This window comes from Bubalus bubalis, chromosome 7 (genome assembly GCF_019923935.1).
Source record: "Bubalus bubalis isolate 160015118507 breed Murrah chromosome 7, NDDB_SH_1, whole genome shotgun sequence".
Lineage (NCBI taxonomy): Eukaryota > Metazoa > Chordata > Mammalia > Artiodactyla > Bovidae > Bubalus > Bubalus bubalis.
In genome coordinates, this window is record NC_059163.1 from 3511514 (window position 1) to 3527414 (window position 15901).

A 15901-nucleotide genomic window follows, 5' to 3' on the forward strand; every position below is an offset into this window, starting at 1 on the left:
CTTCTCAGATGAAATGGTTTCGATGGAATTCAGAACGCTATAGTGGATCCGACAGGCAGCAGACCACTAAACAGTGACCGTGACCCTTTTTTGGTGCAAGTTTGGCTTTGGGAAGTGCTTTGCAGCTTTTTCTTGGTCCAACCGCTGAGCTGGTCATTGCCAGTTGTCATATAGAATCTGCTTGTTGTCACACGTCACAATCCGATCAAGAAATGGCCCACCGTTGTTGCGCAGAAAGAGAGAAGACGACGCTGCAGGACGTCCGTTTCTGTGCTTTGCGGTCAGCTCACGAGGCTTCGAGCTTTCTCACCTTTCCAGTCTGCTTCAAGTGCCGAACGACCTTAGAGAGGCTGATGCTGAGTTCTGGAGCAGCTTCTCGTGTGGTCGTAAGGGGATCATCTTCGATGATGGCTCTCGGTTGGTTGTTGCTGACTTCCGATGGCCAGCCACTCCACTCATCTTCAAGGCTCTCGGCTCCTTTACCAAACTTCTTCAACCACTACCGCGCTTGTACGTACACTTGTTAGCAGTTCCTGGGCCAAATGTGTTGCTGATGTTGTGAGTTGTCTCCACTGCTTTATGACCCATTTTGAGCCCAAATAAGAAAAATCACTCGAATTTGCTTTTGTCTAACATCATCGTTTCCATCTTCTACAATAAATATAAAATAAACAGCAAGGAACAAGTCATTAGCAAAAAAAGCGAGAGATGCATATTAAAATGATATATAACCTAACAACATTTATTTAGAATGTATTCTACTATCAAATGGCAAATTTCAACAGTGCAAAAATCACAGTTACTCTCTCAGCAACCTGCTAGTTTTATGAAAGTGAAAGTGTTAGTGTCTCAGCTGTGTCCAGCTCTTTCCATGGACTGTAGCCCGCCAGGCTCCTCCGTCTGTAGGATTTTCCAGGCAAGAATACTGGAGTGGGTTGCCATTTCCTCCTGCAGGGGCTCTTCCTGACTCAGGGATGGAGCCCTGGTCTCTTGCATTGCAGGCAGATTCTTCACCTTCTGAGGGCTTCCCTGGTGGTTCAGATGGTAAAGCATCTGCCTGCAGAGCGGGAGACCTGGGTTTGATCCCAGGATTGGGAAGATCCCCTGAAGAAGGAAATGGCAACCCACTCCAGTATTTTTGTTTGGAAAATGCGTGGACGGGGAGCCTGGTGGGCTGCAGTCCACGGGGTCACAAAGAGTCGGACATGACTTCGTGACTAACACTTCCACTTTTCTGGGAAATAGTTCTGTAACGAGCTCAAACAGCATGATTAGGTGCACCCCTTGAGACAAACCAGGACCCTCCCAAGGCTGCACTGTCGCTTCCTGGCTGCTCCTCCTGTGTCTTTGCATCCTCTCCCTTCACTGACTAGCAGCTGTTTGAACCTGCCGTTTACGACTCAGGGGAGGTCACGGGCCGGCGTCTGTCCCTGACAGACAAGGGACAGGGGAGGGCTTCTGTGCCCAGGAGCCCCGCTGGGTCTTGCCCTGTTCCCACCCCACACAGGGGCGGGTGGCAGGGATCAGGCTGTGGATGACAGGCCATTGGCTGGGGCTCCGTCACCCAGCAAAGCAGTGGGTCTGCTGTGTGCCCAGCAAGGGGAGACAGTGGATGTGGGGGGACAGCTGGTGGTGCCCACACACCGCCACACCACCAGGGATGTGGGGTCAGCCCCTGGAAGGAGGACCGCTCTGTCTGTCAGTGGTCAAATCTTGTTATCCATCCTGACCGCAGAGTGTTTGGCTGAGCCTCACTAGCCTGGTGAATATGGGCCAGGCATCGAGCCGGGCCTTGGGGATGCATGGTAAGCCAAAGCCAGCAGGAGTGCTGCCCTCAGACTCAGCCTGAAGGGGAGGCAGACGTCCATCAACTGATGACTAATGAGGGTATAAAATTATAGCCCGAGATGGGGGCTCTAAAGGAGAGGAACGTTGGTCCCGTGAGCATTTTAAAAGGGATACAGTTAAGCATTGATGCTTTTGAACTGTGGTGCTGGAGAAGACTCTTGAGAGTCCTTCGGACTGCAAGGAGGTCCAACCATTAAATCCTAAAGGAAATCAGTCCTGAATATTCATTGGAAGGACTGATGCTGAAGCTGAAACTCCAATACTTTGGCCACCTGATGCGAAGAACTGACTCATTTGAAAAGACCCTGATGCTGGGAAAGATTGAAGGCAGGAGAAGGGGACGACAGAGGATGAGATGGTTGGATGGCATCAGTGACTCAATGGACATGAGTTTGAGTGAGCTCTGGGAGCTGGTGATGGACAGGGAAGCCTGGCGTGCTGCAGTCCATGGGGTCTCAGAGTCAGACATGACTGAGTGACTGAACTGAACAGTTAAGTGGGCGTGATAAGTGTGCCTGAACGTGTGTGTGTGTGTGTGTGTACCCGCACACAGGGGATAGTGGCAGGTAGGAGCATTTCAGGCGAGCACACAGCAGGCGCAGAGGCCCTGAGGCAAGACACAGCAGAGGCCGTGCTTGAGCAGGTGACAAGGAGGAGGGCCAGGCCTTGTGGGGTCCTGAGCTTAGGTTAAGCAGTTCAGTTTCTAGCCAAAAAGCAATGACTTTCAAGTTGCGGGATGACATGATCACATTCGTATTCAAAACCGTGCCTGAGGCTGCACTGTGAAGTCTGGGCTGGCTGTGTGCACACAGGAGATGGTTGAGGAGGCGGTTGGGTGGTCTGGGCCAGAACTGATGGTATCTTGGACAGGGCAGTCGCAGCGCTGAGGTGAGAAGTGGGTGCATTCAGGCCGTATCTGGGGATCGAGGTGGAAGGGTGTTGTGGGGACAGGCAGGGACATACCTGGGGTGACTCCAGGGTGTCAGGATTGGGTGGTGGGTACATGGCAATCACTGGGTTCAGCAGGATAGACCCAGGTTCTGCCGATGACTGATGCTCTGGCCTGTGAGGCACAGACAAGGGAATTCAGGACTCTCAGCCTGGCAAAGAGAAAGACGCCACGTGGGCACCTGGTAGCCCATAGTCTCGAGCAGGGGTCTGGAAAGGGTGTGGTGGCCCTCCCCACTGTCCCACAGCAGTCGGATGAATTCTGGATCCCCATGGGAAGGGTGAGGACCAGGCTTCCCAGGGAGATCTGTCTGGGACCAGTTTAATGCCATACCTGAGATCCAGCGCTTTCTCTCCCAGAGGGTCTAGGTCTCAACCCTACCCCAGCACCCAAGGGCCTCATGCTGGGGGCTCTTGGGTCTTCCTGCATTCGGCAGGTGCCCTCTGAGGGTCTGCCGTGCCCGGAGCTTCCACCCTGAGGGGAAGAGCCTTGCCTGTCCTGGGCAGACTCCAGCGTCCACTTACTAAGGCCAGCCCTGCACTCTTACGCCCAGCATTCGCCGAAAGACATGGCCATTTCGCTCTGTGTCAGCCTCTTGCCGTCCAAAGGTGGCACCCTGGTGGAGGGAGAGAGCACCTCGGGTCCGGGTGACCTGGGTGTGAATCAGTCTCCATAATGTTTCTAGCTGTGTGACATTGGACCAGTTACTTAGCCCCTCTGAGTCATCAGATGACATCACTGTGCCGGTCCGGCTGGGCGGTTTGAGTGCTTATTCAGTTGTTCGGGAGTCAGGAGCGCTTGCCACAGGAGAGCCCTAGGCGGTATGATGTGCAGTTTCAGTTGTCTTGTCCGTGTCCCCCCGTCTTTACCAACCTGAGAGCCACGTGGGCCAGCACGAATTGGAGAAAGGTTTCCATGGAAAAGGGAGTGCTATGGACGGGCCAGACAGTGCTTGCTGAGAACTGCCTGGAAAAGCGAGGTGGCTGGGGGTGAACGGAGGCAGGGTCAGGCACCGGCCTGGTCACCCGCAGAAGGGAAGCCCCTCCTGGATGCCTGGTACTGGGATAAAGCAGGATGCTTGAGAGTTTATCAGATTTGGGTTATTTAATAAGCACTCGATCATCACCACCAAGCTGTTCCAAGCACTCGACACATTGGTGTACTTGGTTTTTACAGCTCGGTGCAGTGGGCACAGAGAAGGTTTGGGGGGGGGTACAGAGAAGGTTTGGGCAAGTTGGGGGTACAGAAAAGGCTGGAGGATGTCCCCAGGCCTTGAAGCTTCTAGGAAGCAGATCTGGAGTTCTGGTTAAGATGTCACGCGGGCCCACTCTGTTGTGCGTCTTCCCAGATTAATTACAGTATGGAATATTGATTTCTAATCCCTCTTCCACACGCCAACCTCCCAGAGCACACAGTCTGCTCCTTAGGTAGGAAAGTATGTCCACCAGGGCCTTCCAGAGAAACAGCAGAACCAACAGGAGACAGATGGGCAGACAGACAGACATAGAGAGACGCAGACGGACAAGTATTGAGTTGGCCCAAGAGTTCATTTTGATTTTTCAGCAAGATGTTATGGAAAACCTGAATGAACTTTGACCAATCCAACATCAAGAAATTTAATTTAAGGGATTGGCTTCCTGTGGGGCTGGCAAGTGTGGCATCCGCGGGGCAGGGCAGCCGACTGGACACTCAGGAAGGAGCTGACATGTAGAGGCAGAATTCCTCCTTCTCCGGGAAGCCCTCAGTGTTTGCCCCAGCAGAGTGAAAGCAGCCACTGCATCTTCACTCAAAGGCTGATTGTAGGCATGACCACGTTGTCAGAATAGCTTCACCACCCCTGGACTGTTTGGCCAAGCACCTGGGCACCAGGGCCTGGCCTGGCTGACTCCCGCAGAGATCAAGGCTGGCGGTTGAATAGGTGGGGAAGGAGGGTGTGTCCTCCTGAGGCCTGGAGGCTGCGGTCTCCAGGGTGCTCCTTTCTGAGCGCTTGGCATAGGCAGGGCTGAGCAGCTCCCCGCCTGCCAGACCCTGGGGCTAAACACACACCTGAGTTTGCTCAAGCAGGAAAAGCCCGTGTTGTAGGAATGCACCTGAAACCCAAGGTCCTGAGGTTAAAGAATATATCCTTTGTTTAGACTCATCCGACCGGTCTGATGGGTCTCAGAAGAACCCGACAGACTGATGGTGACTGGGTTCCCAGCCACGCGGATGTGTCTGGGAGACGCGTCTGCCATAGCCTCCGGGACCCTAGGGCCTCCTGAGGAGACACGGAGAACAAACATAAGCCATCCTGGAAGGCCAGGACAGGTGGTAGGACTTTAGGGGTGAAGAGTGGGGAGGGAAGAGGGAGGCGTGCGGAGAGAAGGGCAGGCCCTCCTGGAGGAGGGGGAGCTGGGAGGCAGCGTGACCGGGGAGGCGAGAGCACAGAATTGGACTCAGGGATGCAAAGCACAGATTATCCCTGGATGAGGACAGGAATCAGGCCCATGCTGCCCTAGAGGGGCTGAGACAGATGAGGCCAGCTGTGTTCAGTACTGAGGAACACACATGGCCTGGGGCCTGCTTGCTTGGCTAGTGCAACCCAGGAGGGTCCCCGGGAGGAGGGGACGTTTGAGCTGGGACCTGCAGAAGGAGGAGGAGCTGCTCTGTGAAGTGGGGGAAGAGCATTGCAGGCTCTGGGTGGCAGAGAGTCTGGCATATTTCAGAACTTATAGATGGCCGCCATGGGGCAGAGCCGTGACGGGAGAGGTGGCAGAGGACACGATGATGCAGGGCCTTGGGGCCACCTGGCAGCCACATCAGTCTACATCTCGGAGCCTCCATCCCCGTCCTACCCAGTAAGCTATGGTGAGGTCACAACCTGGTGATGGAGAGCTCCTGGCCCTTGTCTGGCACAGAGGATCACTCCACAGACAGCAGGGGCCATTGTCCTGATGACAACAACGATGTCATCACGGTGATAATGTCATCGTGGTGATGATGATGACATCATGGTGATGGCGATGATGTCATGGTGGCGGTGTCATCATGGTGATGATGATGTCATGGTGATGATGTCATCGTGGTGGTGATGATGTCATGGCAGCAATGATGTCGTTGTGATGATGTCATCATGGGGATGATGTCATTGTGATGATGTCATGGTGATGGTGTCGTCGTGGTGATGGTGTCGTCGTGGTGATGAGATCAAGGAGCAGGAAGCATGGACCCCACTCAGCAGGAGCCCCCTCTGCAGACAGGGACTCCTTGTGCCTTGTGACAGTGTGGGGAGGTGCTGTGGGGCCCAGGCCTCTGAAGGAACACAGCTCCTAGAGTCACAGGCTGAGGGGGTCTGGGCCTGAGCCCACCTGCTCAGCACCCCCTGGAGCAGGGGCCTGGTGGTGGCTGGTGGGCTGCAGTGGGCGTCTGAGCTTGGTGAGGTGGTGGGACTAGGCGAGGCCTGCAGGCCAGTCCCGGTAAGCAGGGCAAGCTCAGGCCAAGGGCCTTCACCACGAAGCCTGGGACGCTTCCAGGAGCTGCCAGAGGCAGGCGGTCAGGACTGAGGGAAGGACTCCGCTCTTGAGCCTCCTGGCCTGGGGCCCAGGCTGCATGCCCCGGGGCGAGGCTCGGGACCTCTCCAAGCCTGGGCTTCCAGAGGCTGTGAGGTGAGAGCAGGCTCTCAGGGCGGGTGAGGATGGCAGCAAGTGTTGTGAAGTCCCTTCCCGAGCCTGGCGGTGTCCCCCATTGGGGCAGGGGGGTGATGGCGTCCCCATTGTGTAGCCATGCCTTCCAGGAAACAAACGCACTTGGAAGGACAGTGCAGATGGTGGAGTGCAGCTTATTACACCGGCGGGCCCAAGGGAGAGTCTCTCTTAGCCAAGGACCCTGACCAGTTTTTGTGAAAACCTTATATACCCTAAGTGTACGTGCCCAAACCCGCCTCCTCAAATTCCCTGAAACTAGTCCTAGGACCGGGGGAGCCTGGTGGGCTGCCGTCTATGGGGTCACACAGAGTCGGACACGACTGAAGTGACTTAGCAGCAGCAGCAGTCTGAACAAAGGAAAAGAAAAATACAATCAAAGTTAACCCGTGATTCATATGCCTTAAGCCTAGATAGTTAACAGTGGACAATTATCAATAGGCCTGTGGTCATACCCCAATAAGCATAATAGAATGTATGATTCTATTCGGTTACACAGATAATTAGAATATTCTTTTAGGCCACGGAGAGTCTAGGTACGAGCCCTGGGGCTCTTCCATCTGGGGGGGCCTGGTTTTCCATTGGTATGTCGTTTCCATAGATACAGGGCATAGAGCTTAAAGTCCACAGCCCGGCCCAAGATGGAATCCTGCTTTCAAGATGGAGCCTGTTCTGTCTGTCTCCTCCTTCACCCAAGTAGACCACAGGACGTCCATTGCGCCTCCTGAAGCCTGGATGCTAACTAAGGGTGTGTGAGTGCACGTAATTCTACCCAGATGGACCGCTTCATTAATGTTTCAGAGGGTCTGTGATCCAGAAAGAGTTGGGGATCGCTGCCACCAATGGCCTCAGAGTGGACAGGCCTCAGTGGGCCCGTCGGCCATGGGGAGGGGTAGCCCCCTGGCTACGTGGACCTGCCTGTCTGACCCACATGTTGTCCCGAGGAGCAGCTGAGGGCAGCCTCTCAGAAAGAGCCCTGGACCCCCGGCCTGAAGGTCTGAGTTTCCAAGTGCTGCTTGCTGGGGCTGTGTGACACAGGAGACGTCCCCATCTGGGGCTCAGTCTGCATCCTGTGGGCACCACCGCCTCGCCACCTCCCTGGGTATGAGCACAAGTGTGCATCTGGCACAGCCATGCATCCCTTGGTCCCTTGATGAGCTCTTGCTGTGAGCAGAGGTTCATCGTTACTGAGTCCTGTCTCCAGGGAGCCCTGGCCATTTGAGCTGGTTACAAACTTGTTGACTTAAAAAACAGTCACAACCGGAAAGTCAAAAGTTATGTTTAATTCAGTGGGAAATTTCAGGACTTCAAGCCCAGGGGACAGCATCTCAAGTGACCTTGAGAGAGCTGAGGTGGGGCGGGAATCCAGGTTATAAAGAAGTTTGTGACAAGGGGCTGGTGATCTGGACATCGTAAGATTATTGTTAATTACGGAAAACCAGATATCTCAAGTTAAGGAATTTAGTGCTTCTCTGTGTAAGGGAAGATGCAAGAGCCTGGACTCGCTGAAATCATTCCTTTCATACACACCTCACCAGTCTGGGACCAGTGTCCTGTTTTCATATCCGGAGCTTCCTTTCCTCAGGGCTCACTGTCGGGAGTGGCTGCAGTATGATGGCTCTTAGATAGCAGGTATTCTTCTCCTTCCTGAATTCCCTCAGGGCTCAGCGGCTCACACCAAGGGCTGCACTCTCTGATATGACTGGGACATCCTTGTTTACTGATAGATGGTAGGAAATATTCCATCGCAGTCCTTACTGAGTCCTGTCTCCGGGGAACTCTTGCCAGCAGAGCTGGTAACAAGGTTGCTGACTTAAAAAAAATAGTCACAACCTAAACGTGGAGAATTATGTTTTGTTTGGTGAGTATTTTTAGGACTTCAAGCCCAGGAGACAGCATCGCAAGTAGCCCTGAGAGGACGGCTCCAAGGAGGAGGGGAGGAGTCAAGTTATATGGAAGTTTTGCAACAGAGGATGAGGGGCGCTAGTGATACCGAACCTGCCTGCCAAAGCAGGAGATGTAAGAGACGTGAGTTCAGTCCCTGGGTGGGGAAGATCCCCTGGAGGACGAAATGTCAACCCACTCCAGTGTTCTTGCCTGGAGAATCACATGGACAGAGTGGCCTGATGGGCTGCAGTCCCAAGGGTCACTCAGAGTTGGCATGACTGAAGTGACTTAGCACAGCACAGCGTAACACATGAGTAGTAGGAACATCACAACTATTTTTGTGCGATAAAGAAAACCAGATATCTCAGGGGCTTTCCAGGTGGCAATAGTGGTAAAGAACCTGGCTGCCAATGCAGGAGACATAAGAGACCCAGGTTCGATCCCCGGGTCAAGAAGATCCACTGGAGGCAGGCTTGGCAACCCACTCCAATATTCTTGCCCAGAGAATCTCATGGACAGGGAGGAGCCTGGTGGGCTACAGTCCCCAGGGTCACAAAGAGTCAGACACGACTGAAGCGATTCAGCACGCAGCACAAATCTCAAGCTAAGGAATTCAGCACTTTTCTATGTATGGGAAGGCGAAGAGTCTGGGTTCACGGAAGTCATTCCTTCCACGGGCATCTCTGCTCTCCGGGCCAGAATCCTGCCTGTTTTCACATCCCGAGCTCCTCTGTGCTCACTGCAGGGAGTGACTGCAGCCTGATGGCTGTTGAATGGCAGGTATTGTTTTCCTTCCTGAGTGCCCTTAGGGCTCAGAAATGCACCTTCAGAGGGCCAGAATCGCTGATGGACTGCGACAGCCTTGTTTATAGATACGGCAGGAGTGCTCCATTTCTCAAGGTGAAGTCAGATCCGCGCCCTAAGAGAACTACCTGTGGCCATGAGATGCTGCTGGGAGCCTCCCTGATGCTTCTCGGGGCATCAGGCCTCCAGATCTGCGGCCCTCAGATGGGCTTCACTGCTCTCTGACCCTCCTCCCTGGCAGGTGTGAGACGGCTGTGGGGTGGGGGTGCCCGGTCTGGTTTATTTCTGTGTCCCGGCACCTGATGCCCCACAGGTGAGTGAGGAGGGAGCCGTCTCCAGCTCTCCCAGCTCTCCAGTCACCCCATCACCCAGGAGCAGCCTGTGCAGGGTCCTAGGCACACAGGTCCCCTTTCCCACCCTGGGGTGTTCCTTACAGAGGGAACCAGAGTACAGTTCGCTTATTGGTGGCTGTGAAGCAACTCCTATTGTTAAATTTTCAAGCATTTTCCACACTGGTTGTTAAACTCAGCCATTACTGAAAAGCACATGAAGTGTACTTGAGATTCATAAATTATATTTAAACCACAGGTAACAGAGACATCTCCCCCTCTCCCTAATTCCTCTGCCACTTTTCACTACCATCTGTGTCCTTGGGGTGGGTTGCCTCCATTGCATCTGCGTGGAAGGCGCATTCTACAGCAAGTTCCCCTGGGCGCCTCTTTCCAGTATTCAGTATGAGTATTCAGTAGCATCTCCCGGAAGCTTGAAACTGGGTGGGGTGTGAGTATCCACACCACGGGGAAGGAGGAGGCTTAAGGACCCAGGAGCCTGCGGTGACAGTCAGGTGCAGTCAGGAGAGGCTTTCTGGAGGAGCTGAGACTCGGACCCAGGTCTGGGGATTCGGGGTGGGGGGGAGTTCCCCAGGTGGACCAGGAGGGGCTGGCATTCCAGGCAGAGGAAGAATGGGGTGAAGGCACAGATAATTCTCATTTTACAGATGTCACAGCTGAGGTCGTGCGGCTCTGCATAGCTGGGCAGGCCTGGAGCCGGGACAGGGTTCCTGTGAGTCTGGCTCTTGGGCCCAAGGCCTTTGCACAATCCCATCCTGGACAGTGATCAACAGGCCAACCCCCAGCTGAGCATGTGGGACCCCTCCCATGCCTCCTTCCCAGGGGTGCTCCTGGGGGAGACGGTGCACCCCCAGAAGTGAGGGCCGTCCCAGAATGTCCCTCCACCCGGGCACTGTGCCCCAGGCTTGCTTCCTACCAGCTCAGGCAGGAGCTTGGCCAAGCCTGGCCTTGGTGGGTACCTGGGGTGCGGGGGAGGCCTGCCTCCTCCAGGGAGCCTTCAGGAGCCAGTGACTGGGGGAGTCGGGCTGGGGTCAGAAAGTCTCTGGGGCCAGCTGTGCTCTGTGGCAGGCAGTGCGTGTGTGCTGAGTCGCTTCAGTCATGTCCCCCTGTGCCACCCTAGGGACTATTGTCTGCCAGGCTCCTCTGCCCATGGGATTCACCAGGCAAGACTACTGGAGTGGGTTGCCATGCCCTCCTCTAGGGGATCTTCCCGACCCAGGGATCGAACCCATATCTCTCCTATCTCCTGCACTGGTAGGCAGGTTCAACCAGCTTCAGCTAGCAGGCAGTTGAGGGGGAGCCTGAGACGGGGGTCCTGACTCTGCCGTGAGTGGGATTACCTTCAATGCCAGTGGCCAGCTGCCAGGAGCAAGGTGCCTCAAGCCCTTCTCCCCTGGGAGGCAGTGGGACCAGTCAGGGGCGATAAGAGGTTGTACTACAGACCCCACAGCTGTAGCCTGGAGTGAGGGACAAGCTGCTTGGGCCCTGCAGTGCCCATGGGCTCTGCCACTGCCCTCCTGTACTGGCAGGAGGCCCCCAGGTGGGGAGCACGGGGCCACCCTCGTTGCGCCCTTCTCCCCTTCTCAGCTTAGAACACGGCGACCCCTGTAGTTCCCCTCCCGTCTCCTCCCTCCCACGTGTCATCACCTGGGAGACCCAACCCCGGACCCACCCAAGGGCCCTAAAACAGGAGACCAGAGGCTGCAGGGGGGCTGGGCCTCACCCCATGAGCCCACTCCAAGCTTCTGCCCAGGATCCCTGTCCACCACCACCTCGGAGCCCTTTCCCCCCTCACCCCCAGCTCCCCAGGGGCCGTGCCCTGAGGACCAGCATCCCGCTCAGGCCTCTGATCTTTCTCTGACCCCCCTGCACTCCTGTTAGCCGCCCCCGGCCTCACCCTCGGGGTCTTAGGACTCTGCGTCAGGCACCCACTCGACACAAGCCCTGTGGGAGGACTTCCCCGATCCATCCTCTCTGGCATCGTGCTGGCCCCACAGTCACGGAGGGTCGTGCCGTGGCCCCCGGAAGCTGGTGCTGCTCTCTGGAATGACGGTTCTGAGTCCCCGTGGGCTGAGCTGTGGGTTCCCCAGCCGGTCAGGAGACCCTGGCTCAGCACCGTGAGTGTGAGCGTTTTTCTGACCCTGTTCCTGTCTGCAGGTCTGAGATGGCGGCAGGCGGCGGACGGCCCCGCCCCGGCCAGGGCTAGCTGGATGGGATGTGTGTGTCCCTGTGTGTGGCGGTGTGTCTGTGTGTGTCTGTGTGTGTGTGCCAGTTCTGAGGACTCCAGGCCTAGGTTCAGGGGGTAAAGACTCCACCTGCCGTGAGGGAGACGTGGGTTCCATCCCTGGGTCAGCAGGATTCCCTGGAGGAAGAAACGGCAACCCACTCCAGTATCCGTGCCTGGAGAATCCCAGGGACAGAGGAGCCTGGGGGGCTACAGTCCATGGGGGTCCCAAAGAGTTGGACACAACTGAGAGACTCACACTTTCTGTGACTCAGCATAAAGGCGTCCCTTGAGTCCCCTCCCCCGTATCATGCCAGTGGCTGGGCCCCAAAACCCAGGGCAAGTCACGCAGGGCTGTGATTCCTGTGAGAGAGATGCCCAGCGGTGATGGCTGCTTCTGTGTTCCATCGCTCCCCACGCGTCTTCACACCATTTTCTCTCTCGATCATCACAGTAACCTTTACTAGGACGTGTTTTTTAAATTCAAGAAAGCACTCTTTTTTCTGGCAGGAACTAGGTTTTTTAATGATAAAATTCACAATTGCAGCCATTTTAAAATATATGGTTGCCTGCCTTTAGCGATTCTCACTGTTGTGTGACCTCCACTACCTCTGCGGAATTCCAGAACGCGGTTGTTGGGTCCCGGAGGACACCGCGTGCCCACCGGCCAGTCCTTCCCCAGCCCCCTCCTCTCCCAGCTCCCAGCAGCGACGGATCTGCTTGTGGTCCCTGAGGATGTCCCCCACTCTGGATGTTTCCTACAAGTGGACTCACTTGGCCTGTTTTCTCGCCCATCCGTGTTGTAGCATAGGTCAGAGCGTCACGACTTTTTCTGGATGAATCATGTTCCCCACGGCACTGGTGGTGAGGAGCCCGCCTGCCAAGAGCCCTCCTGCAGCAGGTGCAGGGGGTCAGGTTTCTGATGCCTGGGTCAGGAAGATCCCCTGGAGGAGGGCATGACTACCCACTCCCGTGTTCTTGCCTGGAGAATCCTCATGGACAGAGGAGCCTGGCAGGCTCCAGTCCGTGGAGTAGCAAAGCGTCGGGCGTGACTGAGTACTCACCAGTCATGTTCCAGACTCTGAATCGACCTCATCTTGTGTACCCCTTTGTCCTTCAGCGGGCACTTGGGTTGCTTCCGCTTTGGACCGGGTGTGATAATCTGCTGTGAACACGGGTGTGAAGGTACCTGTGTGAGTCCCTGGTTTTGGTCTTTGGGGATCTGCTGGGTCTTGAGGTGATTCTGCTAAGCGTGCGGAGGAATGGCCAGGCTGGTTTCCACGCAGCCTCGCGGAAGCCACACTTCTTACATGGGGGCGGGAGGGGGTTTTGAACCAGGCCCTCTGGGACTGCAGCTGGCCCTGCTGCAGGCTGCCTGCCCCCCTTTCCATCTTCTCCTCAGCTCCTCCCAGGCAGGGGGGAGGGCCGGCCTCACTCCTCCTGGGAAGCCCCCCAGGAGAGGGTGCCGTGCCCACCTGAGCCGGGTCTTGAAGGACAAGAAGTTACTCAGCACCGAATAACTGAATAAGGGTGAAGGAAGCAGACACCTGCAAAGAAGAGTCTAGAATTTAGGTGGCGTCAAGTGTCGACAGAGGTGGCTCTATCTCAGATCATAATAACTGTGCCCAGGGCTCACTGTTCCTGCCCAGGGCCGGGCTCAGCCCTAGGAGCTGACCTGTGCTGACTCGTTCACCGCACACCTCCGGGGTGTGCCAGGGTGACCCCATTTAGATGTGAGTAGGCTGAGACTCCAGGGGGGCTAGCTGGGGCTCAGAGAGACAGGAAACTTGCCCGGGGTCACACAGCAGAGGTGGGCTGGGCAGAGGGAGGATTTGAACTGAGGCCTGGGTTTGTCTGCCTCCGTGTCCTCATGTGAGCAGTGGGGACACTTCCTGCTCACACAGCAGCCATGAGAAGGAAATGAAATGGTACACGTGACCATGTGTGCACACCCCCTGCTGTTTCCAGGCTTGATTTGCATTCGGTCTGTGGTGGGAGAGGCTTCTGCAGGTGTCAGGAGTCAGGGCTCTGGCCCCTTCTTGGCAGCTGCTCACCGTGGGTCCCCTAACCATCTCTCTTTCCTCTGGGCCAGCTTCTGTCCACTGCAGAGCAGACTGGTGGGGATGCAGAGGGAAGCTGGGGAGCCAGGCACACCCAGGGAGACCCCCCATCCTCTCTGCAGGCCCTGCCTCTGGGGGTGCAGAGGGAAGCTGGGGAGCCAGGCACACCCAGGGAGACTGCCCCCATCCTCTCTGCAGTTCCTGCCTCTGAGGATGCAGAGGGAAGCTGGGGAGCCAGGTGCACCCAGGGAGACTCCCCATCCTCTCTGCAGGCCCCGCCTCCGGGGGCGCTTGGCCAGGTCACTCACTGCCCCGCTCTGGGTTTCCCTTTTCATTTGCAGAGACACCTGTCGCCCGAGGAGTTCCAGGAAGTGTTTGGGATGAGTGTGGAAGAGTTTGACCGCCTGGCCCTCTGGAAGAGGAACGACCTCAAGAAGAAAGCCCTGCTGTTCTGACGCTGCTGGGGGGTGGGGGGGCCCTGACCACGGGCGCGCCTGCAGGAACCACCAGACCCCCTCCTCTTGCACTCGGCTCTGGCTTCTCTGTGTCCATGGCGGGCAGGCGGGCGGTGGGCGCCTGGGGAGGACTGGTTTGTGGGGGCTGAGGGTGAGAGGGGGTCCCAGAGCAGGTAGAGCCCCCATTTCTGGTTTCTGCCAGCACCACTCCCGTGTCTAGTCTGCGGCGCAGACCCCTGGCTTTGCACTGTCCTTCCCCGCTGCCGCTTGCCATCAGGAAGGAGGATGCGGCGAGGTCACTGCCCGGAGATGCAGGACTACTTAGACGCACGCAGCCCACCCTCCCACCTCCCTGCAATGTCCTCCCCACGCTGGGCCTCCGGGGCGCACAGAGGGCGGGAGTGGACGCCCGAAGAGGCTTAATCAGTGGCAGGCGCTGATGGGTTCCGGTGGCTGGGCACCCGGCTCCTGGTATCCGTGGCCCCGCTTCCCTGCTCAGCCTGGGAGGCATGGCCTGGCATGCAGGCCCCCGCCCCCCGCCCTGGGCCTCCCCCGGGCTGTCAGAAGCATGGGGGTCAATTTTTGCAGCCTTCGTGATGGATCTGTGTTTAGGGAGGACCTTCAACCCGAAGGCGCACCTTCTGCCGGGGCCCTCCGTGTGCCGCGTTCCTCTTGCAAGGTCATCCCTTAGATGCCTAAACGATATCTTTCAAGTTAACACAGAAGTTTTTATTTTGTTAAAGAGTAGAGCCTACTTAAACACAAAGACGACATATATAAAGAGTTTAATTTTATGGTCCCGCTGAAAGGGAGCGCACCCAGCCTTATTCTCCACCTTCGCATCCGTGTGCTTTCTGGTTTTGTGTGTGCTCCTTGTCTGCTTCCTTCGTGCTTTTTTCTTTTGTTTCTTGGCCTGTCACACAGGTACCCCGCCAGGCAGACCCCCCCGCCCACACACCCCCCACCACGGTTTGTAAGGACGCCTAAAGTGTGGCCACCCTGCGTTTCTCACTGTCGTTTTCCAAGCCTTGCAGAAAACATCCTCCCTGATGGCCACAGCCCCTGAATCAAGGGTTCCCACGGTCCCGGATAACGCTTGCCGCAGCTTGCAGAGCGTCCTCTTTGTCACGTGGCTGTGGAGTCCCACTTTTCCCACTCCACCCGCTATAAAACACCCCCAGCAAGGGAAGGCTGGTGTCCGGTCCTGAGACCAACGACACCCAGACCCTCCGGGAAGACGGGATGGGAGATTCTGTCTAGACTAGCAAAGTCGGCAGGGGGACCTGCCGGCCGTGCAGGTGGGATGTGGTACCAGAACGTTGGTACAATGCATCGAGGGGCCTATGAAACACGGCGCAGGTGTCCCCAGCGTGTGGGCCCCGCCTTCGTGCCGCCGCGTCTTCCTGTGCGTCCTGGATGTCCCTGTCTGTTCAGTCCGCGTGACTCAGCCCCCTGTAGTCCTGCTGTGCACCCGGCTTCTCACCAGCGTGGCTCGGCCAGGGAGGGGGGTCTCTCAGCACCTAGTAAATGCTTCCCTCCACATCGCGAGCCGAGCCCGAGCCGCTGGAAACCCTTATTTTCTCACTAGTGAACGTCTTGTCAGACCAGGGGAGCCTGGAAAAAATAAAGGATGATGTACTACAA

The 15901-nt window shown here is 56.5% G+C and overlaps 1 protein-coding gene across 28 annotated transcripts in view; it reads left to right on the forward strand.

Annotated features, from left to right (window-relative positions):
* The window catches only part of ABLIM2 (actin binding LIM protein family member 2), a 166077-nt gene extending 150176 nt beyond the window's left edge, over window positions 1-15901 (forward strand). For all 28 annotated transcript variants that reach the window (XM_025290545.3, XM_044945589.2, XM_044945588.2 and 25 more), the window contains one exon: window positions 14144-15901. In XM_025290545.3, coding sequence (XP_025146330.3) covers window positions 14144-14257 — 114 coding nt within the window. In that variant the 3' untranslated portion in view covers window positions 14258-15901. The remainder of the gene's footprint in view (window positions 1-14143) is intronic.